At 39.2% G+C, this 26068-nt stretch overlaps 1 protein-coding gene across 3 annotated transcripts in view; it reads right to left on the bottom strand.

The window, feature by feature from the left end:
• The window catches only part of rabgap1l (RAB GTPase activating protein 1-like), a 129321-nt gene that overhangs the window by 91841 nt on the left and 11412 nt on the right, over positions 1–26068 (bottom strand). The window contains exons 2-13 of one of the 3 annotated variants that reach the window (XM_051947207.1): positions 25227–25455; positions 24385–24532; positions 22132–22339; positions 21173–21347; positions 19390–19547; positions 18707–18817; positions 17107–17173; positions 16691–16793; positions 14345–14511; positions 9038–9167; positions 4200–4293; positions 2380–2530 (exon numbers count right to left, since the gene is read on the bottom strand). In XM_051947207.1, the coding sequence (XP_051803167.1) occupies positions 2380–2530; positions 4200–4293; positions 9038–9167; positions 14345–14511; positions 16691–16793; positions 17107–17173; positions 18707–18817; positions 19390–19547; positions 21173–21347; positions 22132–22339; positions 24385–24532; positions 25227–25364 (1650 nt within the window). In that variant the 5' untranslated portion in view covers positions 25365–25455. The remainder of the gene's footprint in view (positions 1–2379; positions 2531–4199; positions 4294–9037; positions 9168–14344; positions 14512–16690; positions 16794–17106; positions 17174–18706; positions 18818–19389; positions 19548–21172; positions 21348–22131; positions 22340–24384; positions 24533–25226; positions 25456–26068) is intronic. The other 2 variants (XM_051947208.1, XM_051947209.1) reach the window with 2 other exon arrangements.

Genomic DNA, 26068 nt, shown 5'->3' with positions numbered 1-26068 from the left:
CTTTCAAAAACAAGGTGACCCCAAATTTTTTGAACAGTAGCATAATGGATTAGATTTATATAGCGCTTTTCTAGCCACTCAAAGCGCTTCACAATGGATGGATGTTCATTAACTCACACATTCTCACTCTGGTGGTGGTAAACTACATTTGTAGCCACAGCTGCCCTGGGGCAGACTGACTGAAGCGTGGCTGCCAATCCGCACCTACAACCCCTCTGACCACCACCAACATTCACACGCATTGTGAGCGCAGCACTGGAGGCAAGGCGGGTAAAGCGTCTTGCCCAAGGACAACAGCACATGACTAGGTCAGAGTGGGAATCGAACCGCCGACCCTTCGATCATTGGATGACCCGCTCTACTACCTGAGCCACAGCCGCGCTGTAGCATATGCAACAGAGTCCAGAACTGTTGCTATTCTCGCCTATTTTATCATCAGCCTTTATGTAAAATTCTTCTCATTTCTGCCCTCCTGAACTTGAACCTTGACTGTGACCTTCTACTGTGGGTTGCTGGTACTACTGACAATGATATTTGTATTGTACTACACATGTTAGATGGCATGTTTACTAGGTTTTAGATTTGTATAAGTCATTTGCTGCAAATCATTTTGGAAAAAAACATAAAAAATGTGAATTTGTAAACTAATCTCCATTTGTGTTATTTGTTGTTGTAGCATATACACACACACACACACACACACACACACACACACACACACACACACACACACACACACACACACACACACACACACACATATATATATAACTTATCCGGTTTGGTTCACAGGAACTCTGGAGTGCTCAGACATGCAGATTGGATCAGTAGTATTTGATGTGTGGACAGCCAAGGTCCCAGTTTTTTGCTATTTTAACAAGCATCTTCACATGACATGACGCTGATTTTTACTGTCACACACATGGCCTTGTTCAAGTGGCCTCTATCTGATAATACCTGATGGGTGTCTCTGCTCAATGTTCATAAGGCAACATAAGCCTCATATCTTTTAACATGAAGACAAGATGGAAGCAAATGGTAACTTTGCACATTTAATGAAGTTTTGAGGTCATACAAATGAATCCATATTACCATTTTAACAAGTCAAAATAGGAAAAACTGGAAGCTTGATTTGCCTTTGTTTTCATTTTCAAATGGCAATGAAGAAAATTTGGCATTTGCTGGAGCCATGCAATGATTTGTATTTGATGCACCATATTTGTCTGTCTTCATTAAATTTCATGGCTCTAGGAATTACATTTCTGGAGATATTAAACCATTAAATTGGCTTCTTGAGTAAGATGTTTTTTAAAGAGAGAAAATACAAATATTGTCAGGTCTGAAAGCATATGAGATTCGCAATATACTGCCAAAAATATTTTACAGAAATGTTTTGGTTCTCAAATAGCAAATAAGTAAACACTGAAAAAATCCGAGACAGTGGAGCAACATATGTCCTGAAATCCGTCTGAATGACAAGCTTTTAATCTATTGGTTCTCAGCATCAACGTCACATAAGAACCTGACCTCAACAGATCGGAATTCAGTTTGCAGATGGTGTGTTGCAACAGAACTCAGCCTTGCAGCGCCATCACCATTCAAAATTTAATTGATCAACCAACTGCAACAAATAGGTTATAAGCGAACACAGTCTTAAAAGGTCCAAAAATTCACTTTCAGTCCTTGCACGCTCTGGCAGGCCAAAGAGCCAGCACGAGCTGTCCTGAGACAGTACCGCATGCATTTTAAATGTCACCGCTAAATTAAAGTGTTCTCTGACTTGACACACAGTTCAGAGGAACAGCGCTAATGAACTGCAGTATCAGTGATGCTGGTCAGACATATAACTGCACACAAAAGGGACAAATATTTTCATCAAAGTGATATGATCTAATAACGGTTCACACCACACATCCGGTTTCCAACAAAACACAACAACCACTTCACCTGGAAGAACCAATGCACCATCAATGTAAGGCGTGAGTAACAAACGCACAAGAAAATGACAAAATACAGACAGCGCGAGGTTCATATTCTAACCAAAGTAGTGCGTGGGTACTATAATATTAACAAGAGGAAAGACGACTCTACATATCGCTCTAAGTCGAACTAACTCTTGACTTTTGTTAGGAGTCACTTTTTAAGCTACAGCTGACATGCGAGATTCAATCGCAACCACTAAAAGCTTGTTGTCTTGACAGCCCTCTAATCAGGATACGATTATAAAAATATATTTTCACGTTTATTCACAGACTCAAGCATATATGTGGGCAGCTAGAAAACACCCAGGACATGCTTTGTCTCAGCATTTGGATCATAAACGCAACTTCTCATAAGCAGCTGTCCCTCCCTGGTCTGTGTGTGTGTGTGTGAGTTTACCTTGGTGATGAGGATGCGGTAGTGCTCAAGCAGGTCATGGTTGTCGTGGCAACCAGCCAGCAGCTGCCAGACTTCAGCTCTGAGTGGCTCAGGAATGCCACTGCGAACCAATGAGGACAAACCCTTTGGACGAGTGGACAGGTTCCCATGCCTGGTACACACACAGACAAAAGTAATCCATGATTTCAAAATGTCACTCAATTCGGTTCAGCCACTTTCACTATTATATTGAAATGCAGCTGGACAGATTTGATAATTACTTGACTTTATTATGTCCTGTAGGTATGACACGATAACACGTGGAGTGACAGCACAAGACCAATCGAGTCACTCAAGTGCCCAGGTGTAGGTCTGTCACTCTGCAGTATTGACGCCGTACAAAATAAATGCCATTTAGTCTAAAAAACAAAGTGGTTATTAATTATATTTTAATTATTTCAACATGTATTTAGGCTGTTCCTTACTTTGGTTGCCAAGTAAGGATGACTGACTGAACATCTCGTTATACTAACACACACAAATATATGGGAGCTGATCAACAAAATTCTGCCATTGTGCGATTCTCCCACATTCCTGCTACAGTAGCTAAAGGTTCTCTTACTCACTTAAATGCAATTACAATATGACCCACAGTGCTGATTACAGTAGTCAGTTAATTACAGAGGCATTGCTTTATAAACTACAGTAGTAGTTATACCATCCCCCGAATAACACATCTTGTATTTATTCGTGAACTACTTCACTAACAAAACTACCAAGTACAACACTGTTGTCTGGAATATTAACAGCCGTGCTCTGCTCCCACATGAGAACAAAAATCTGCTTTTGAAAACACACTGTCAGCTCTTTTTAATGATGCTTGAAATCTCATCATAATGCATTTATTGAGACCATATGAAAGCAATTTCCCAATAAGCTTCACTACATTGTGCTGATGCAACAGCACGAAAACAGGCTGGGAACTCAAACGAAAAGCCTGAATCATCTTTTATTCAGTTAATAATGTATGCATGTATGTATGCATAAAAAGCTGCATGTATCAGTGCTGGTTCTTGTCAAAGCTCAAAGTATGACAAAAGACAGTTTGGGTTATACCAGATAAATTAAGGGAAATAGTGTTTAGAGAATAAGAACGTGGACTGTGCATGTTTTCTGCTCTTTAGGCTTTGTGTTGCAGTTTAAATGTGGGGAAAAAAACATGAGACTTCATTAAAGTGCCAAGTCTGTGCTTTGGTTTGAGTACATAGATCATATAAACTGAGAGGATAAAACAACCTAACTGCCATAATGGAGCGGGCCTGTGCACAGTACATCGCACTCTGTATGAGGAAAGGATGGCTTAACTTACTGTTCGTCACTGATGTGTCACATCATCATGCTTTTGTAGATGAGGGAGCTAAAGAGCTGAAAATCTTAATTTGTGACTTGTATTATGTTTTAAAGGCGCTCTACAATAAAACCAAACTACTCCAAATGTGTGGTTCCTTTAACGCGTTTCACAAAACTGTTACATCTGATATTTGATGTAGTTAAACCCTAAAGCCACCACTAAAATTCTAAATCAAGCTCTGCATTTTAAAACGTCAACATAATTCATGGCTTGTAATGTTTTATATATGACTAAATTTAAAGTCATAATATCAGCACATTACTATATATATCTGTCATTTGATTTGTTTTGTCATCATTCAGTTGTGTGTAGTTTCACTGTAACCAATATCACTCCTCCAATCCAGACTCCAAATGTTTTCCTCATTAAGCCTTAATGTTTTTTTTCCCCTCAATGTCCAGGTTTCTCACTGTCTTTTTTGAAGCCCTACCATCTATTGAGGATTCCTCCCCAGGACTCCAGTATTTTCTCAGGACAGTCTTTGGAAACATCTCCAGTCCCACTCGAGATTTCACTGTCACTATCTGAAAGAGACAGACACGCCCACATGTTAATACACATTTAGAGCTTAGAGCCTAAAATCTAGAACTTTTTCACAGGAGCATACAGAGTTAGGTAGAAAAAAAATCTTGTTGAGTGTTTCTTCAAGATTGATTCTGCCGAGTCCGAGGTCCCGGACGTTTCGACCACATGAAAGTCACATGCAAATCACAAAGCTGCTCTGACACATGCTACTCTTTTTAAACATGTTAATCCTGATAGCAAACAGCTAAATGGAGGCAGGAGTGCCTGTGTGTGCAGTGCCTACACCTTCCATTACTGCTGTTCTTCTGTCTGGCAGTTCGTGAGGCAGACAAGAGGCAATCAGCAGAGCGAACCACTTGTGTTTAGATGCAAAAGCACTAATTGACTGTCTGGCCCGCTCTGCTGCTGGAGAGATGAACTGGTCCCCACACAGAAACCACCCACTGGAACCAACACACATGCAATCCACACACAGATTACCAGAATATCTCTGGCAAGTGTACTGATAACATGTATTTTATAACACTGCTGTTCCATTATATGTGTAATGCATGTATGCTGCTGTCTAATATTGTGTACGTCATTTTTGCGCTGCCAAAACAACGCTGGCCTGTCGACGCATGGACTCCACAAGGCCTGTAAAAGGTGTCCTGTGGTATCTGGCTCCAACATGTTACGAGCAGCACCCTAAAGTCCTGTAAGCTGTGAGTTGGGGTCTCAATGAATTGGACCAGGTTTTGCAGCAGATCAATGGAAGGATTCAAGGAACGTTTTTAGCTACATTCCTTGAATCCTTCCTGAACAATGTTTGCAGTGTAGCAGGAACCACTGTCCTACTGTAATAACCCATCAGGGAATACTGTTGACATAAAGGGGCTGCTATCATATTTAGGTCGGTGGTACATGTAAAAGTAGCAAGCACATGAATGCAGGACTCAAGGTTTCCCAGCAGAACAGTGCCCACATCAGCTTCAAGAACCAACTTATCACTGCCCAATATATCCCAACTTGACAGTTGCCATCTTTAAGATAATCAGTGATATTTCCCTCAAATATCAGTGTTTCAGAGTTGTGGCTGATTGATGTGTATTAAACTGGAAAAGGTGGTGAAATGTGTTACCCATTAGATTAAAAAAAAAAAAGGATAGTTACAAGAGACACACAAACAAATGCTCTCCATGGTATTATTAAATTAGGATCCATCTTCTTCCTAAATGTTCCCATCGAAGTGGTTGCAAAATATATATATATATTTATTAATTAATCTCAGCAATAAAAAGGAATGCTTGTTTATCTGTATAAAATAAATATGAACGTGAATGTTGGGCAAAAGAAAATCTGCAGTAGAAGTTCTGTTGAGACAGTGACAGTGATTGAATACTGAATAAAGTAGGAGTGAGAAAATGGTCCTGCTGCATGTCCGAAAACAATTCTCTACCATGACAAAATGACCTAGTGCAGCATGTGTCAAGAGTCTTTATCATGCAATCCAATGATCTAAACAATAAAGAATATGCGTAGACATCTTACTGTTACAGCAACATCTCTAGTTTGCCTTAGTCTTTAAACAAAATAAAGTGTATGTTAAGAAATATTTAAAGGCATCGTTCACTCCCAATGAAGACTCTGGTAAGGCCTTGACTTTTAGGAATGAGACAAATACCGTCCTCCAGAACATGCTGCCGCTATGCTCATTGCGCTGCTGTTCCTATACATCCTCACAACCTCAGCAGGAGCTTTTTAGGTCTTTATAAATGCTTGATGAGTCGTTTCAAATGGTTCAGATCCAGCATGAAGCAGCTGCCTCTGTCCTCAGATTTGCTCAGGCCACGTTGCAGGGAAGCATGAGTCCAATAACACTGCCAACTTACCAGGTGATGAAAGAAACTGTGAAGACGAGTGCCATTACTGTTACCTTTTAATCTGGAGAGGGACTGCATATTCACTGCAGGATTACTTTCAAACTGGATTTCTCTGATGTTGAAGCCACTAGTGGATCGGTTTTGTTTATGTTAAAACCAGCAGAAATTTCCTATTTGTATAATGAAGATGTTCTATTTTTTTATGTTTTTGGTTTTGACCCTTTTTGCTTAAAAGCGATGTACTGATTAAAACAACTTCTACTTGTCTCATCGTTCTGTATTTGTGTTTTTAGAGATATATGGTGGTTCCGGCTACAACTGATAAAACAGAGGGACTGTATAGATATAAACATGTGTAGGATCACAGTTTGTGTGGATGCATATGAAATAGGAACAGACAGTTTTTATCTGTCTGTGTGCGTTTGTGAGCATGAGACGCTGTAACAAAAAACAATCACACAGCATTCTCTGAAAGAAAAAGCAAAGAAAAAAGAGAATGTCAGCTTCAGGCCTATTTTTCACATTGCAGCTTCCATGAGGGAAAAAATATCCACATGAATTGAATGAGTGTGTGCGCAGCGGTGGCATCTACACTAGGAGTGTATTCATTTCTGTACACAATGAGGCTGACCTCCAGCTCCGCAGCCCTGAGCGCCTCCAATTTTCAGCTCTGGGGGAGGAGAGGGACATTATAGAAAAAGCCCTTTCAGTGGCTCCCACAGTGCCAGCTGAAAACCGTCAGCTCCAGCCTTGGCGGCTGACTCGTGACTTTAGTCGATTTGACAGACATAGGAGAGACAATTTTTGTCTTCCATTCTGTTAATACATTTTAGCGCTTCAAGGAGAAAAGGCACAAAGCTGTTTACAGCAGCAATATAACAACAGAATTGAGAGATGAAGTACAGTCAGATGATGATAAGCCTCCAAAGTTAGATGGCCCCCTGTTGCTGCATCACAATTTTTAAAAACTTTTCATGAAAAGTTTCGATTTTAACGGCATCTTTTGTAAAAAAAAAAAAAAAAAAAGTGATTCACTCTCAGAGGCAGCCTCAATATTCCACTGCAGAGCTTTGATTGTTGCACCATAAAACTGCAGATATCTGTGTCACATTAAAAAGTCACAGGTTTCCCACATATTTGGAACTAATTAACCTGTATATTAGCCACAGAAGTTAAGATTTGCATTAATAAAATAATAATGTAGTGAATAGGTGTTTTTTATGCGTACATTCATAATTAAAATATTTCCGTCAATGAGATGATCTCCATTTGCATTCATTTGGCTGCAGTGAAATAAAATTTCACACACCATGGAGAGGGAAAATCATCTGAACTGACACAGGAATATTGGTGCACACACACACACTAACAGTCAGCAAAATGAACACAAGTGCGCACCTTCATCCAAATTAGTATTAGCATGAAGCGTGCAGTCTGAATTGTGGCCAAGCCTAATCTGTGACACCTGCCCTACCTACCCAGTGGTCAGGTGGAAATGCCAATCCTGTTTCTGGTAGTGGACTGAAACTGGGTCATGTTTGGAAACTGCTGGAGTCTAACAACCAGGGTTGTTACTGCTAATGTTACTGCTGTTTTACCTCTATCCCTTTGGCTACGCTGCTACTACTGGTGGTAAATATCCACTCTGTTCTTTCACCAAAACCCACCATGTTCAGGGTATTAATCAAAATACAAGGCTGGTAAGTCACTCTAACTTTACTCACTTTGACCGGTGGTTAAAAGCAAAACTTGGAACAGGAAAATTGTAATAATTGTTTCTGTTTCTCTGTCATATGTTGCCTGTCATTTATTTTTCATCTGAACAAGGGGTCATCAATAATTAAAACATGAAAAAAAAAAGGGATTAAAGCACACCAACTGCCACGGTCTGTTCCTGTGGACTGAAGAAGGCTGTTAACTTCATTCTAAAAGGCCATGTGAGAGGTGTTTGATGGTGCTTGACACCTCAGCGCTCCAGTGCTATAAGCCAACAAGCGCTAACAGGATTGGGCCAAGCTCAAGCACAAGCACATACACAACCGTGCATAATCACACAAATAACTCTCCAAAACCCTTGAGATTTTACCTGCAGCTCATTGCTGTGCACAATGCAACACTTACAAACACACAAAATCTGTTGCAAAACCCAGTATCAAACTAATTCCACATAATCTTGCCGTGCTGATATCACATGCTTTGCCATTTACAAATACATTTCAAACATACATATGTACATAAATCCTTGCCAATGTTTATGTGTCTCAACAAAATTAAACTTCACTGTTGATGTATGTCTGTTAATACATAGTATACACATGCTTGTGACAGCATTAACAGAACAAATGTGTGCGTGTGTTGGTAAAACTATTTCAGAGCGCATATCTGGACATATGATCTCATTTAGATGAAGTGTTCACGCCACACTGAAAAGAAATGTGACTGTAGGATATATATTACTCCTACCAACAAGCTATTTGTGGCGAACCAATTTCATTATTTTTCATGCTTCTGAAGGCACACAGAAGTGGTGTTTTTTTCTCTCTCTCTCTTTTCCGATACTGAAAGCAGCATGGGATTTGTACAGCGCCAAACAATGCAAGGTCACATTTTCAATCAAGCTTTGGAGAGAATAAAATGTTGACTTCTCGCACATGTGTCTGTATGAGTGTGTGTCTTTGAGAGGAAGGCTTTCCTTACATCAAGTGTGGCATCTCAATGATGCACAGAGACAGAGAAAGCTTTAGAGAGATTTGAAGAATTTTCGCATTGTTACCTAGAACCCACTTTAAATTAATTAATTCAACCAACAGTGAGGGGGTTGATACTGAGCAACTGAAAAGAGAGCAAGAGATAAAAAAAAAAAAGAGGAAGACCTCAGTACCTTCATCAGCCTCCTCTTCCTCAGTGGGTGAGGCCAGTCGTCCTCTTTCTTCGTTGCTTCTTTCTGCCTCCCTCTGAAGACTGACCACCTCATACACAGCATCGCTCTGACCCATTCTCTCTGGTGCCTGCTGTGTGCACAATGCAGACACACAATCAGCATTTGTTGGATCTCAAAAAAAATACATTTAGGTGATTTTTTTTTAAATTACAGAATTATATAATTGACAAAAAACAGAAAATCATCATAATTTAAAAAAATAACAATGAGAAAGTAGACTGTAGTTTCTTCATAAGAATATACAGTATCATATGCTGCTTTAGTTGGAATATACAGTGATACAGATGTTCATACAGAAACCCAAAGGTGGTCCCAACAACAAGTTTCAAAAACCTAGCATCCTTTACATGTTGATGAATAGCTCTAAAAGTCAACATTTTCAGTTGCTTTTTAGGGTTTGTGTCAGTGCTGTTCGTAGGCGTCAACGTTTTTAAAAACCTTCTTTGTCAGTTATAATTATCATTATGACAACTGTATGAGGGGGGGGGGAACAAAAAGGCAGGCAAATCAAAGAAGAGGCAGCTGGCTGCAACACAGTCTACATTAATTACCATCTAATAACTGGCAACAATGGACTGTCAGCTAGTTGGAGAGTGGGTTTACATCTACTGATTGTTAGTCTCTGCAATCACAAGACAGCAAGTGCTGAGTTAAGAGTGAAAGTGCTTGTTTGCAGCCTTAAAGACATATTCAAGATTATGCCAGTGATGTGACTCTGCACTGAGTTCATCCAACCAGCAGAGCCTCCCTCGCATTTGTCCTCAACAGAGAGCATTCTGTGGCAGAAAATGTACAGGTGTTACTGTAGTATGAAATCAACCTCAAAAGCGTAATCGCTATGACCAACCTTAAGCCCAACACAAGGACAGAGCTCATACTTCCATTAGAGGGCACCAATATAAGTAAAAGAGCCCAGCGTTTGAAACATCAATGGGATGGAAGGAGCTTGTCGGCCAGAGCGTCAGTGAAGCCAATGACCTGGTAAAAGTGTGTGCAGGGGAGAGAAACCATTTATAACCATCAGCAGTCGTTGGCAGTCCTGACCTGAGTGGTGCAAAATGAGAACGAGCACAGTAAGTATAAAAAATGTGAAAGATGAAAAAAAAATTTAAAGAACAAATTTTAAAGATTAAAAGTCAAAGTAGAACTGTATTTGCCGTTAATGATTACAACATTGAAGTGGTTTCTTTCGTTTCAATGACGTGACAAATGGATACAGATAATTCATCAGGAGCTGGCAAAGTTAGGAATGAGTTTCATTACATTAACTTTTTAAATGCATAGTAACAGATTAAAGAAATGGACAAGATCATCTGCTTTGACCTTCGGTGTCATAAGGAAGTGATGTTTATTTCTGGTCCATTCTATCCACTTTGGAGCTGTTGCCCCTTTCCTCCACCTGCTGGAACCGATCAATGAGCAGTATTGATCTGCCCACTCGCATGGCATCTAATGACTAACTCAAGTCAGCACTGAGAACAGAAATTGGCAGAGAATATCAAGGCTGGCCTATTTTTAGAGAAAATCCGAGGAGGCTTAGGTAACATAATTTGCTTGGCTATGGCCTCTGTGAGTGAATAGTTAACCCTACAGGATGAATTATGAACAGAGATGAAATAACAATAGAAATTTGGGCTAAAGGAGGTTCATTGTTTGAACAAGGCATCAACTAAGGATTTATAATAAAATAAAGAGGAGGTAAAAAAAACAAACAAGATAATACAGTTTGTATGTTGAAATATAAGGAAACAGTTCTCTGTTGAAAGTTATTGTGTAAGATGAGGATTATGTTAGCTGTACATAATACTTCAATGAACTGCCTTAACAATAAATGGATCTTTGTAAAAAAAAAAAAGAAAAAAAAGAAAGGAAAAAAAAAGCTAAGGTTACCCAAAACTGAAAAAGAATGTACATTTCAGAATTATTTTAAAAAAGGCCTTGTTCAGGAAAGAAGAAATGGGCTAACAATTTAAAGCTGTTCTGCAGCAATGGAGGTTGATCAAGACTTGAAAGTTGCTGCTACCAAATCCTACAGGTGTCCCAACTTTTCTTGATTACTTACAAACCCCTCTGTCTGCATAAAAGTAGGGTTGGAACATTCCGTGGCACCATACCGTCAAGAGCATTATTTGAACAGTACTGTATTGCAGAAAGTAGTGTGTTGCTATAAAAATGATGAGGAAAAGTCAATAAACAATAGAAGAGAGACTGTCCATCACAATACTTAAAAATGTATGTTTTCTACAGAGAAATTGCGAAGAACAGTACAGTTTTCTTCACCATCAAAAGGCACTCAGAAACTGGGGGAAACTGAGAGGAAAAGGTCTGGAAGACCTAAAGACACAACAGAATCAGAAGACAAGTTTCTGAGAGTCAACAGCTTGGTGATAGGCAGCTCTCAGGACAACAACTTCAAGCACAGCTTAATAGTGGTGATAGTAATCAAGTCTCAGTTTCAACTGTGAAGAGAAGACTTGGAGTTGCAGGTTTGACATTGTAACAGAAAAGCTGTTGCTAAGACATCAGAATAAGAAAAAGAGGCTTGCTTCTGAAACACCACCAATGGACTACTCAAGACTGGAAGAAGGTATTATGGACTGATGAATCAAAAGTTGAAATCTCTGGTTCATCACACAGGGTTTTTTTACGCCATGGAGTAGGAGAAAGGATGGTTCCTGAGTGTGTGACATCAACTGTCAAACATGGAGGAGGAAGCGTGATGGTCTGGGGCCGTTTTACTGGATCCAGGCTCAGTGACTTGTACAAAGTGAGAAGAACCCTGAACCAAAATGACTACCACAGCATTCTGCAGCGCCATGCAGTACCCTCTGGTATGTTCCTAGTTGGTCAGAGGTTCATTCAATAGCAAGATAATGACCCAAAACATAAATCCAAGCTATGCTAGAACTACTTTAGGAAAAAAGAAAAGATGGTAAGCTTGAAAACATGAAAACATGGAGTGGCAACACAGTCTTCAGACTTAAATCCCATTCAGATGGTTTGGGATGAACTGGACTGAAGGGTAAAAGCAAAGGAACCTATAAGTGCCACACATTTATGAAAATTTTTTGCAGCCGATTTTGAAAGAATATTTGAATTTAATTTCCATTGTGGAAAGAATGCCACAAGTCTGTTTAGCTGTTATATCTGTCAAAAGTGGTACTCTGATGAGTCAAAAGTTAAGAACACATTTTGGTTTCTAAATTGATTGGGGTGTTCTACAACTTTTGACCAGTAGTGTATATATTTTTGTAATATCCATATTTTCCATTTGTAAAAAATGGAGCTCATTTGTGGAGACATTCATGCAAAGCTGAACCAAACATTTTAGATTTACATATCTGTTCATCTTTTACTAAATGTTTATTTATAGTTATGGAAAAACTGATCTGGACTTGGGTTCAACCTTCTCTAAATCTGATCTTCACTTGAACATGATGGAACTCTTGTAATAAACTTGGACTCGATACCAAAGACCTAGCTTCACAGGATTATAATGCGGACTCTGAATACATATTTCAGTGAAGCAGACAATATAAATTCAGGGAAGTTGGCTCAGATAATGATTCCTTGGTGCTTCAGATGGCTAATGACTGTTTTTGGCGTAATAAGACAATAGGACTACATATTTTCTATGTGTGTGTCTCACCTCCGATTGCCATCTTCTGCAGAAACCTCCACACAATATTATCTTTTAATTAGCTCTTAACCACAGCACCAGTCCAACATTCTTCCATTTACTGAGGAGATAACTAGAGAGGCAATCAGGCGGACGAGTCAAACCGCTGCTGTTAATTACCCACATGCAAATAATGAGACAGAGCCTCTTATTAGCTTCCACAATCCAAAGCTTCCCCACACTCCACTGCTTTGACAGCTCCCCCCGGCCTACTAAAAGAGATCTGCTTTTTAACAGAGCAGAGGAAGCTTACGGCTTAACTGTATTTTTTAAGCACCTGCAGCAACTGCTCAGCCTGGGTGTGCTCGTGCTGGCGGGAGGTAAGCGAATGTGTGCTCTCTCTCAGCACTTTTTAATCAAACAGGTTGTGAGGAAAACATTTCTGGGGTTTGGTGCCATTACACATTAACAGTAAGAAACAAGAAGGGAGCTGCTTATTTTTTGTTTTATCAACAAAAATGGTGACAGCGTATTATTATTATTACACGCATTATTTGGTGGCCAATCAACAGAGCACAAATTAAATGTGACAACTGAAAGAGTTTAGCAGAGGTTCTAATAATTTTGAGAGCCAACTGAAATATTGAGCTGTGTAAATGTGAGGTTACTGAGTGTACCCATTCAAACACTGTATATCATTACATCCTATAATTTACAGTACAAAGTGATCTTACACAGATAAAGGGAATAACATGTTGAACATAAACGCAACAGCTTGATAATGAGAGGCAGGCAGACTAAAACTGGAGGCAAAAGAAGAGGATGCACAGATGGAAAGAGAGAAAACGGAAGTCAGCTGATATACCATTTGTATGTTTCAGCACAGATCTTTAGCGTACAACAACCAAGTGTTTCATCTCTCTTGGATACAGTATTTGACTGATCACTAACCCAACACAATGTCTCCAAGCTGCCCACTCTGACCTTCTCTTTCACTCTGGTCAGTGTCCAGTCTGCCCATGCAGTCAAACAGCTCTTCCCTGGTCATTCTGGAGAGCGTTGCCTGGGTTCAGAACTGATGCCATTTTGGCCAGTAAGGCCCTTTGAGACACATTGTTACTGGTTTACAGCAATGAAAGTAATTTGACTTGAATTATCCTGTAAATTATAATCTGTGATAGCAATATGGCTGGCATCTATCGTCGCTGGAGTTCTCAACTGACAGTCCTCCATTTCATTTACTTATGTAGCTATTCGTCAGTGAGGCGTCTTGATCTGTTTCAGTTACTTTTTTGAAATACTTTAAAGTCTTGTAGACACTGAGTGGATCAAACGGATTAGCTCTGAAATTTCATGATACATATTGTTCCATTGCTAAGCCCTACGACCAATCAATCAGAAATCATGTACAAACTGTTTCCCAAGTAACAAACCACCCAAAACAAACTGTGTCAACACTCATCCAAGGAGAATCCTCTTTTCAACTGAAAGACAGGTAGTACATTACATAAAGTCTTCCAACCAGGACGCGTCAAGAAAAATCTAAGTATATGTAAAGCATGATCACGTGTGACTAGGTGAGCAGGTGTGCTAGATCTGGATGGATTTAATGGTATTAGCAGGTATACCTGTCTGAGTTTGAGGTAGAACATCTCACTGAAGGTCTTGCGGCTGAAGTACCAGAAGCGTTCGTTTGATGGATAGACCCTGACTAGAGTTTCCAACAGGAAGCGGACTGGCTCCACCACTTCAGTCACTACCAGGTCCACTGCTACGGTCATGTAGACCTGCTTATCTAAAGCAAAACAAGAAAAAAACAAGGTCACTGTGAGGCTATTATGCAAGACTTTTTGTTTCATTTCTTTTTATCCGATATGACTCAGTCTATGTAAAAGAAAGCTCTAATTTCAGTGACTAGAATACATTTACTTGGGAAATTGCAGTGTTTAGGAAAAAACGGTGATCAGCTTGAGGTGTACTGTCGACTTTAGGGCTTTCATAGCGTTGCCAAGTTACGAACTGTCCATCAGTTTTTGTTGCTTTTTTTTGTTTGGTCCTCTGAACTAGCAAAATCTAACCTTACAATAAATGCAGAAACCCAAACAGAACTGATTTCAGTATTTGTCTGTTTAGCTTCTAACAAAAAAAATCCCCACCATGTATCCTGTGGGGATGTCACACCCCCTAGTGGATAAGGACAAGACTCTCAGTGCACAACTGAATTCTTTAAAAATATTAGCTAAAAAGCTTATAGTGCAAGATGAACCCCAAAACTAAAAATCAGTTTTGTCATAGTACAGCAAATGGTTCAGTAAATGGTAAGAAAAAGATATGACTCTAAAACTAATTCATCACGTATTGCTTCTGTTCTACAGAGTGGGGGTAATGAAGTTATTTCACAGTAGGAAGGTTTCATTATTATATTTAGCTCACAGAGGGACTGAATATAAACACAACCAACTATTTCCTGACAACCAGTGAAAGAAAAGACAGCAGATGCATATCCTGACCACTGTACAGACTGATATAAGAATACCATCTTAGGCCAACATATCCACATCACACAAAACAGCAGGATAACCTGAGAAATAATTAAGCTTCAAATACTATACAATTTACCTTTTCAGTGATATTACTCTTTCATACAGGAGTTTATTCAGAAATGTACAACTACAGAGGGATGTTTAACAACAACCCAAAACTTCGGACATCTCGCACACAGTAAGGATGTGGATACATTTACAAGTGAATACTCTGATTTTTGAGATGTGTGTGTGCGTTTAAGTTAGTGCTCTACATTGCCTGACTTCCATGAGGTCCACTGGTAAGACAGAATTGTCATCCACCTCCAACTCAAACTCTCTGACCCTTTGAGTCAGCAAGTTGCCACATCGTCTATTTTATTAGCTTTAATGGATTCAGAGAGGCAGTTTCTCTGCCTGAGAACATTCAGTATAAAATGTCTGTTCAGTTGCATGATGATAAATCAACTTCTTCAACTTCAATACACCTTTCTGAGAACACTCTAATTTATGTATGCACTAGCTTGCAGGTAGCAATTCACTTTCAAGTATTTTTGTGCACCAAATGAGCATTGTATTTTATGTATTTGTTAAATTCAGGTTTTAAACAGAGAAAAGTCTTACTAGATCTAACTTACTACCTACTGTCTTATAACTTATTTATAACTGCATTTAGAAGGATTACATCAACAATACATAATATACAGCCATTTTCAATTTTTCCTATTAAACACTCAGAAAGTTGTTGATCCAATAGTATTTACAAAACAGAAAACACATCACTCTAGCTAATGATGTTAATTCAACTTGTCAGCATTAACTTATGAAATAATGAGTCTCATCATGCAAAAATATTACATGATGTACCAATAAAACTGCAGTTACAGGAAAAATGAATCTCCTCAAATTGCTGTTTTTAATCCTGCCACTTCCAGGTGTCCACAGCACTGCAACCCCCTGCGTCTGCTTGATGCAAATTGTTCACACTTCCATGCTTTGACAAGCTACGGGTCACAAGGCCAGGTGCAAGACTGTACATTATGTCAGGGAATAGATGAACGCAATTATCACATCCCAGACTCAGTTGGCCTACAAACACTGCATAATTCCCAGATGTGGCCTTGAACTGTTAGCAGTCTCATGTCACACTGACAGTAATGTATGGTAACAATTCCTGCTGTATTTCACATGCGTGTGTAGAGCCAGTAAACAGGCCTTTGTGGTTTTCCATCTTACACAGATCATAAACATAACAGAAATATTTAGGTAATTTTAAGGACATTTTAGAAAAGTACAGACACAGTTGGCTGGCTTTGTAACTTAGAGTAACATAAATTTAATCTTTCACTGTGTAAAAACTTGTCTAAATATTGATGAAATTGTAGTTCTAAGAATTTGCATTAATTAAAACATTTCAATTTATATGTAAAGGGGAAAGTGACTTATCCTGACCTTTTGGTGTGTCTTCGTTCAGTGGCTGGAAGGCTGCCATGTTGGGGTTCCATGTTCCTGTGATCACATAGGCCTTCCCATCGGAGCTCTTTCCCATTGATTCCTGTGCACGTAATAATCTGTGGTTTATTTTCTTGTAACGATTTTCTGTTTAGTTGCAATGTAATAAATACACCGAGAGAAGTTTGTGACTAACAGTATATGTAAAGATGTCTTCATTTGTAATATGTTCATTCATTTCAAACTGAACAATCAACAAGGTTAAGTTGAGGTGCATCATAAATCAGTGAGGTGGCAATTCTCCAGTGTTCCACAAATAAAAGCCATATAAACTACTACTCCCAGTCACAAGGAGTAAATAAAGTACTATAAACTGTATGCCACTAATTAAATGAATTAAACTGAGTTCTGCTCACCATGTCTAATAGATGCATGTCACTGTTGCAGACTTTCTGTCCGGGGCTCAGCAGCATCCCAAAACACCTCGAGGGAAGACACAGGAGGTACAATCCACAAATCAATGTCCACTAATTCTGCTGCACAATTTACAGTCTGCACTCACCAGCGAGGGCAAGCCGAGTTAGTCAAGGGGGGAAAGAAAAAAGGATGGTGGAAAAAACTCAACTGGCCAAAGCACAAACATGTACTATAATAAAATGTTAAAGCATAGCATGTTTCATGTAATTCATTAAGACTCTCTGGTCCAATGATTCTACAGGAAAAGAGACCCACAGCCATCAGAAAGGACTTCAAATAACAGGATTAAGCAATGGCCAATTTTAAAATGCATAATCTATAAAAGGTATCTTGATAACTTGTGCAGCTCAGCAGGCCTTTTAGTTATAATAAAAACAGCCAGTATTTGGTATTTCTGCTGACTGTAATTCAGCACCCTGGAGAGGGCCCAGACAAGCTGAGTTATGGCCTCAACATTTAAAAAAAATAAATAAATAATCAAACAGCAAACAGTAATTCCATGAAGTCCTTAATGCAGATATTTATAGTAAAGTGACTGCTTAGTTGGTTTCTTCAGCTTCAAGTTGGAGGTGCAGTTCCATTTCTGGTGTGAATTACATTAAGATATATTGACAGTTGGTCCATCAATTAATTACACAGTATTCTCTATATTCACTGGGCTTGAGTGTCATACTGGGTGACGCTTTAGCAATGTGGACATAACATTTTAAGCAAAAACAGTTACAATTTTCAGATAAAAGGTCATCTTTCCCACCAAGCAGCAGCTCAGAAATAGAGCGATAATGTATTGCATCCACACAAAACATGATGCAAAAGCAGAACGTATTTCACAAGAATTAACCCACAAAACCAAGGCTATTTAAAAAATGAATATTAATAAAATGCTGTCAAACATGGGCTGAGCACCTCAAAAAGGATGATTTCCAAACACAATAGGTGTTTCCACTGACACTAAAAATAAAAGAGGGCAGGTGTCTGTCTCCCTCTGATAGCAATAGGAGGCAAGGGCTGACGATGAAAAGTGGAAATGACCCACTTTTTCATTAGTGCTCATGTAAATACAGACAAAGGTGAGACTGCAGAGGTTGCAAGCAATTTTGTTGTTGCAACTTTTTGGCCAGTGTGTGAGTGTCTGCGCACCGTCCTTGAGAAAGAAATTTTAAATCAGTCTGGTGCTTTCATATGGAAAACCACTGAATAATTTACTAACATGAAGTTTATTACAAGCTCTGTTCAGACTCTGCAGATTTAGAGTAGTGTTTTAAGCACTATATCGTTACCTCCTTTAGTTCATTTCATTTGTCCTGCTGAAACAGATGCCTTCCAGAATACAAAACAATACAGTCTGATCAATTATTCAGAAAATAATTCCCAAAAAAGCCAAGGGCTAAAGGAACAAAAGGCAAAGATATAGATTTGGGGTGCAAGATTAACATGGGGGAACACCTGAACTGAGAGAGGAATAAATACATTATGACATTTGCAACAAAGACACAGACTGTTTCGTCACAAATTATATTTATTTAAAGTGATCCTTACCTTTCGATGCCCAGCTCTTTGTTGCACATTTGTTGAACTGAAACCACAACTTTCTTCTGGACCCCCTGTCGCAGTTTGAAGTAGAACTTATCTCTGTCCTTAGGCACTGGACTGTAGTGAGGAAGAAGAATCGTGTAATGCGTATGACCAAAAAGGACTTAGAAAGTATTGCATTTTGATTTTAAAGTATAGTTGTACTGTGATTTATTATTGTAGTTGTTATCTGTGTATGTTTGCTTGTTTCTTTTCCAGATTTTTTTTTTTGAAAAAAAGACTATTACTGTAGTATGACTAGCCCAGTTACAGATAAAATATGATACGTCTTCCCTCAAGTCTTCTCCGGAGTGTATTATATGGATAAAATGGGCATCTGCAGTGCTTTCAGAGCGGCTATTGGGCCATTCTATTTCAGAGGAGAACAGATAACACTGAGAAAATGAAAGTCTATCTCTGAGGAAAACCTGATATACGATGGCTTGTGAAAATGGAAAAATTGTTTTGCTGAGATGATAAGCTTTGTGCCCTTTACCGGTGAACAACAGCAGCCAGATAAAACAATATTGCAGCAGCACATTAAACCTTTCCAACTACCAACACATCCGTCATATCGACAGTCCAGCGCTGATAACAAAATGTGTGCAAATCATTTAAGTGTGTGTTATTTGCACATGTTCACCAAGTACCTGTAGTTGCCTTTGCCATCATCCTCCCTGATCTCCAGCGACACAGTGAAGGTGTACAGATCACTGTCAGGCGGACTGGACTGTGTTGTGTCTCTGATGTCCGCCGGCCGCGAAGAACGGCGAAAGGCTGTAGAGAAACTGTACAGGATACGACTAACCTAAATGGAAAAGGGCGAGAGAATATGATGAATAGAAAAGGAAGCTTTTCAGACAAAAAGAGAAACAGAGGCACTTAGAGGGAGAAATGGGGGGAGAAAAAATAAATGTAATGGAATCTCATTTAAGAGCAGGCAGAGAAGATAACATAAATGTAGCACAACAAAAAGAATGTAATAAGTAGTACAAAGAATTAAGATAGACAAATAGGAATGATCTGAATATGAAAGCAAAAATATAAACAATAAAGACAACTTTAGAATAGACTGGAGATGACTGAGAAAAGACAACAGTGCCATCAGCTGGTTTATAAGTGTCACTGCTCATCAGGCTGCAGTCTGTCACGTTCACATATGTCACTCCACATACAAAAGAAGAACTGTCTATTCATTAAGATAAACATTTGATATGGACAGTTAGAAAAAGGAACTCAAAAATGTTCTCACGCAGTTGCACAAAGTAATAATGCAATTAAAAAAGAAAAAAAAATCTATGTTGAATTTCTTTAATATATTTGACCAAAAATGTAAAGTTCCTGGATCAACATGTACAACTTTTTTCCAAGTGACCACTGGTGTTTTCAAAACTGGTAAACGGTGACTTTACATAGAATAGATATGCTTGTATTTAAATTTTAACTTTGTTTCCATACTTGTCTCCAACTTCCTCTGTGTAAACACTGCATGTAGTTCAGTTGAGTCAATAGTGGGTTCATTATAGTCCATTTTAAGCAATTTTTAAGAATAAACACTGTCTTTTGGCAGTTTCTTGAATGACACATCACAAACGCAGTAAAGCAACTTTGATAAAACTGCTGCATGATCAAAAAAAATGGAAACCCTCTCCTCCGAACTTTTCAGGCATCAGAACTGGTGGAGGGCTGCATATACCAATTACTGTAATATTCTAAAACCACATTTCTCAACAGCTATTTGTGACATGTTTCATGAGTAGAACATAGTGCAACACTTTGAATGTCTTCCTGGAGAGATCCTCTGAACTTGTGTTTCTTTATCCCTGTATTAAATGAAAAATCACACACCTCACCCCTCTATATGAAAGCCAACATGAACATGCCATCTTTACATGTGGCCCTGCAGATAAGTTTCACAATTTATGATAATGACATATTAGGAGAAATCTTCATTTAAACCATGTTGATTCTAGGGTTGGACAAAAATCTTGACAAAGTGAAAAAGAAAAAACTCCTCCCTCTTCCTGTCAGTCCTAAGTTCGTACTTCCAATTTAGAAAAATAGCTAACAAAACATTAGCAGTTTCTTAAGGTTCCTAGTGGGATTCGGACTCCGCTGAAGGGAGTGTCTTCTGTCTAACCCATTGCTGCAAAACAATCTGCCCTCCCCACGGACCTTGCTGGTCTTTATACTATCTCACCTAATCTGGCTAAAAAGCCCCGTGATTGGCTAAAGTCTTCTGTCACAGGCTAGATTTCTAAAGCCTGAAAACAGGATCCAGGAGGAGGTGAAGAAGTCTGGTTTCCTCTCAGACCACTTCAATTACAACCTTTTGAAGGCGTATTATGAACATTTTGGGCAGTGATGCGAAAGATTAAGTGTTCTATACAGACTGAAAACCATGTTCAGTTGGACTCCATGAATGTAACTCACAGCCTCTTTGATGTGGCAGGAGAAAACATGAATCTGGAAGTCCTCAGAACTTCGGTAGCTCTCAGTGAAGGAGAAACAGTCACTTTCCACTGAGCCCTCTCGACCACGAGCGCAGAACAACACCTTGTAGATGGGGAAGGAGGCGATCTCTGTTCCTGAGGCCTGGTCCACGATCCTGGGAAAAGTTACTTCAGTTTACACAAGGAAATGATTCCCCAAAATAGAATAGAATAGAATATTTATTGAAATTTGCTCAATTGGAAAAATATTGCTTTTTTTTATAAAAAGTTTGATTTATTTTTTTTAGATTGTTGTATCTCTACAGACCTGCAACATTCTGAAAGTTTGAACATCTTGTGCATTAACATACAAACATGCTGTCTGATACTGTAAATGACTCAGTTTTGTGTGGTAAGATCTCTAAAATTAATTTTACATTTAATCAAGCTACCACTCAGTAAAGGGGAAAGGTATCTGTCTGTCTTGAAACAGCACAAAAATGCAAACTATTTCAGAAAGTCATGTCTCATTTCCTCTTTGGTGTTATCTAAACATTTCCATGTTCCCCTTTCATTGAAGGACTCTGGATGACTGAAAAGTTTCTCTTAGCGCTTCATATTCATTTTATTCGTAACTTAATTTTTTCTGCTAACTATCACGCTTCAACAAGTAGTAATGTAGTCATGAAACTAATTTTAATATAATGTGTATACATTTTCCGATTACCACAAACTATAGTTCATGAATATAGTAATAGCCTATATTCATGGAGTTTCCTGCATATTTATTATTATAAAACTTCATGTTAATTCCTCAAATCTGAGTATTAGTTTCGATCTGCATTATTAAGCTAAACAAACAAACGTACTTTTCATTGACCATAGGCTAGTTGACTTGACCTGAGTCTATGTTTCACTGTCTCACTCATAAATGCAGTCTATCCTGTTTGTCAGGCTGACCTGACAGAGCCATCTGGACCACAGGGGACATGCAGGGTGATGGGGATGGGGATGGCACTCTCAGCTCGCAGTGTGGCCATCGCCCTCTGCGCTTCGGCCTCATTGCGTGGGGCTTTGACCCAGGTGCAGCCCAGGTAGGACAACTTGTTGAACTGGACACTGTCCTCTTCTGTGGGGACCGTGGAGCTGGATAATGCTGGACATGCTTCTGTGGACAGACAGAAAAGTTGTGATATTGTCATTGTTACCATCTGAATATATTCTAACTTAACTTAACTTCAGTTGTTGCACTGTCAGTGTATAATACGAGTAGAAATATCACAGACAAGACGCAGAAATAACAAAGTAACAAAATGAGACAGGAAGTTGAGGGGTCTTCTTCATGACCTTTGACCTGGAACTTTTACACTCACAAACAGGAAGCAGAACAATGAGAGCAGCAGCTGGACCTGTAATGCTGACTGGCTCATTTTCTACACTATGTTAACCATTTCCTCTTAAGTTACTCTGCAGCTGTGCACCACCACTGCCACAGCAAAACTGGAAGCATGGAAAATGTGTTAAACTGTAGAAAGCAACTGCAAACCAATAAATAAATGCTGAACCTAATGTAAAACTTGTCATAATTATAATTATCCACCAAAAACTATTTCTTTAGTAATTAAAATGTAAAAGTCAGACTACCAAACTGAAAATGCATGTTTTAGCTTTCCACTTTGAACCGTCTTCATCTCCCCGCATTCACCAGCTGACAGATTAGCCACACGTGTATTAACTATATACAGCACATTTAAAAATATTTACAAAGTACGACACAAACATACCTGAACTTTTTGCAGTTTTTGCCCCTTTACATTTCATCCTTGACAACATTGCTAACTCCACTATTTGCAGGCGTGTGCGTCCCTTCTCTGTTACACATGCTATCACTAGTTGTTTCATTTCACCTGAAAGTAACAGGCTTCACCAGAAAGGCTCCACACGTGTCTACATCATCCAAAAATAAATACAGGAGGTAGTTGACACTGGAGTTCATATCTGATGATTCAAATCCTGACATTTACTATTCTGTAGTGCGTAAGGAGTTCAATTTTCTGGTCTCTCAAAAAAAAAAAAAAAAAAAACAGGGTTTAAATCACACTTCAGACGAGCATGTTTGATGTTAATACAGCGGCTGGCAGTACCACAAATTTCCGACTCATTTGGAAACTGAAACATATACACCATCATAAATGAAACAAAAAAACGTCTTCCAGAGCTGAGTCAAATCAAAGAATGCCAAGTTCCTAAACAAAATGAACATAAGGTTGGTCTGGTGACTCTGTATATCCCAGATAATCACATATAACTAATAATGAGTGCACTTTTAATTACAAGACACCCAAAGGGAACGCAACCTGTTAATTGAAGTGCTAGTGCTAATTCCTTGCAGATGCCACTGAGCCAACAGTGCAATGAATTGACCCCTGTGGGAGCGTTATTTTTGTACCAGTGTTTGTTGAACCATCTGGACCAACCTGTCCTTGCTAGTATACAACGCAGTTAGGTCAATGTCAGAGAGTTCAGATAGCAGTCTTGCTAATCTGATGTGGCAAAACCGGATTTTGGTATGTCTGCGGTCTGCACACAGCACACTCCTCAATTTACATGTTTTTGCAAACAATATTATATATATTATTAGTTAAACACTGATGTTTAGGTTCAGTGGAAATGAACAAATATACTGTGAGGCTATTCACATCACTCTAATAAATGATAACCAGAAAAACAATGTATAATTAGAAAGGTGTTTCAGATCCTTTTCTGCAATGTATGTCCTATAACAATTGAGAATAGTGTGCAGAAAAGACCAAAAGAAGTTATCATCATCATTTTGTTTCTAGTATGTTTTCCATTGTGTTCATAACCTTTCAGTTTCACTTTTACTGATCCACTAAAACACTGAGTATGAATCCTGTGTGATATGTTAAATTCTGTAAAGATAAACTGTCTAAAATATGACATTTTACTTGTGGACATGTGTACGGTCACAATAATAAAAATATGTACATCTGCGAATAGTAAAACTCACAATGCAATTAAATCAATTATTTTTTGACAATAGTTTCTTATGAAATTAAGTAAAAGCTGAAGAGAAGAATATGTTGTATTTAAAATTAAAGTTTCTAGATATTCAAAAAGCAACTGGCTGGCAGACTGTAACTGCCTGTATGCACACACAGCCACCTAAAATGAAACTGGAACAGTCTTTACCAGCTGGTTGGGTCTCCAGGACTCGGCTCTCTGGTTCCCTGTGCTTCTCCATCTTTTCCACACTGCTCTTCTCTACCTTCACCTCATCATCATCATCCAGTATCTCCTCCATAGCTTTCTCCAGCTGTTCACTCCCATTCCAAGACATCTGAGGACAGAGAGAAAAATATTTTTAAAAATTATGAAGGGGTAAAACGGGAACAAGGATAAATGAAACAGTAAGGAAGAGTGACTAGGACTGAGACCATCATCTCTCCATTATTTTCCTCTCTTACGTAGAAGTAACAGAACCACATGAAATGAGAAACATTTACATTGGTGGCAGTAGTGGGTCTGGCATTTAACAGGTCTGTCTGTGTGTGCAAACAAACAAAACATTTCTGCCTCTTTATTCCATCTGACAGCCATTTTGAATGTAATTTGATTTATGATTAATTTTTTTCAAGTCACGAGTCATGTGATGTAGCACAATTACACGAGACACCATCAAAAGTGTGACTGTCAAACAAGCAGGCTGGCATGAATTTGACTGAACAGTTTAATGCCTGGGTCAGACATGGTACAATATATACTGTAAATCACAAATTGCAGCCTTTGTGATTTGCTAATTGCACTGTTTGTCATTTCAACATCAAATTGGCTATTTGCACAGCCCTTGAAAGAAGGTAATGGGAAAGGAGGTGTTTCGCTGCAGTATTTTACATTTTATGCCTTGAAACAAAGCCAGTAGTTTTCAGGCAGCTCAAAAATCGATTACTCTATAATTTTGTACAATGTGGACATGGCTACTAATAAAAAATGATTAAACCAGATGCAAAACTGGGTCCATGTGTTGTTCTGACCTTCAGTCTTGGCTTGCCTTCAGAACCCTGTGGTGATCCGGCAGAGCTGGTCTGTACCAGAACAAACTCCTCACTGGTGACGGTGGCCACGGACTCTGTAGAGCTGCTGACTTTGCCCAGTGAGGAGCTGTCATCCATGGCTAGCTGGTTTACTCAGGGTCGGCAAGGGAGACCAGGGTTAAAGCTCTCCCCCTTCCCTCCTGTCCGTCCAGCTCTGTAGGAAGACAGCCTGCATGCACAGCCAAATATAAGCCTTTAAAACATACAAAAAGCTTCCTAGTGATATTCAATTAAAGACGTATAATGTTCTCTTTCAAACCTCCCTCGGTATCTCATTATGGGAAACGCCCTCTGGCGTGACCGATCATGGAAGCTCCAATGACACCACGTCTGTCATATGACAGACCAATCATCTCGAGATGCATGGGGCAGCCTGCCCCCTTTATAAGCGCCCCCGTGCTGCACCCACCATTCTCGCTTTCTTCCACGTGAAGATCATCACATAGCTCCTCGGCGGTCCTGATTTTGGATTTTCATTCAACTGCTCTTCCGACGCGCCGTCAAGGTAGTCACCGAGCGTGAATATCTAATTCAGGATTCACTTTTATCGCTGCTTTCGTCGCGAAAGTGTGTGTTTTTGTTCACTTATCACGCTAACCGTTAAGGTATTAGGGTGGTGGTGTTTTATTACTGACCGTCGAGGTCGGCTATGGCTACCGCTTCCTCTAAGGGGACAACGGCTAGCGGCAAGGTGAAGGACGTCGAGTCCCGTCCTTGCCCGGCCTCTTGCAGTCTTAGCATTTCAGGGAGAGACCCACATCCTCTCTGTATTGCTTGTATGG

Source organism: Acanthochromis polyacanthus, chromosome 4, assembly GCF_021347895.1.
Source record: "Acanthochromis polyacanthus isolate Apoly-LR-REF ecotype Palm Island chromosome 4, KAUST_Apoly_ChrSc, whole genome shotgun sequence".
Lineage (NCBI taxonomy): Eukaryota > Metazoa > Chordata > Actinopteri > Pomacentridae > Acanthochromis > Acanthochromis polyacanthus.
This window is presented reverse-complemented; position numbering and strand designations above follow the sequence as displayed.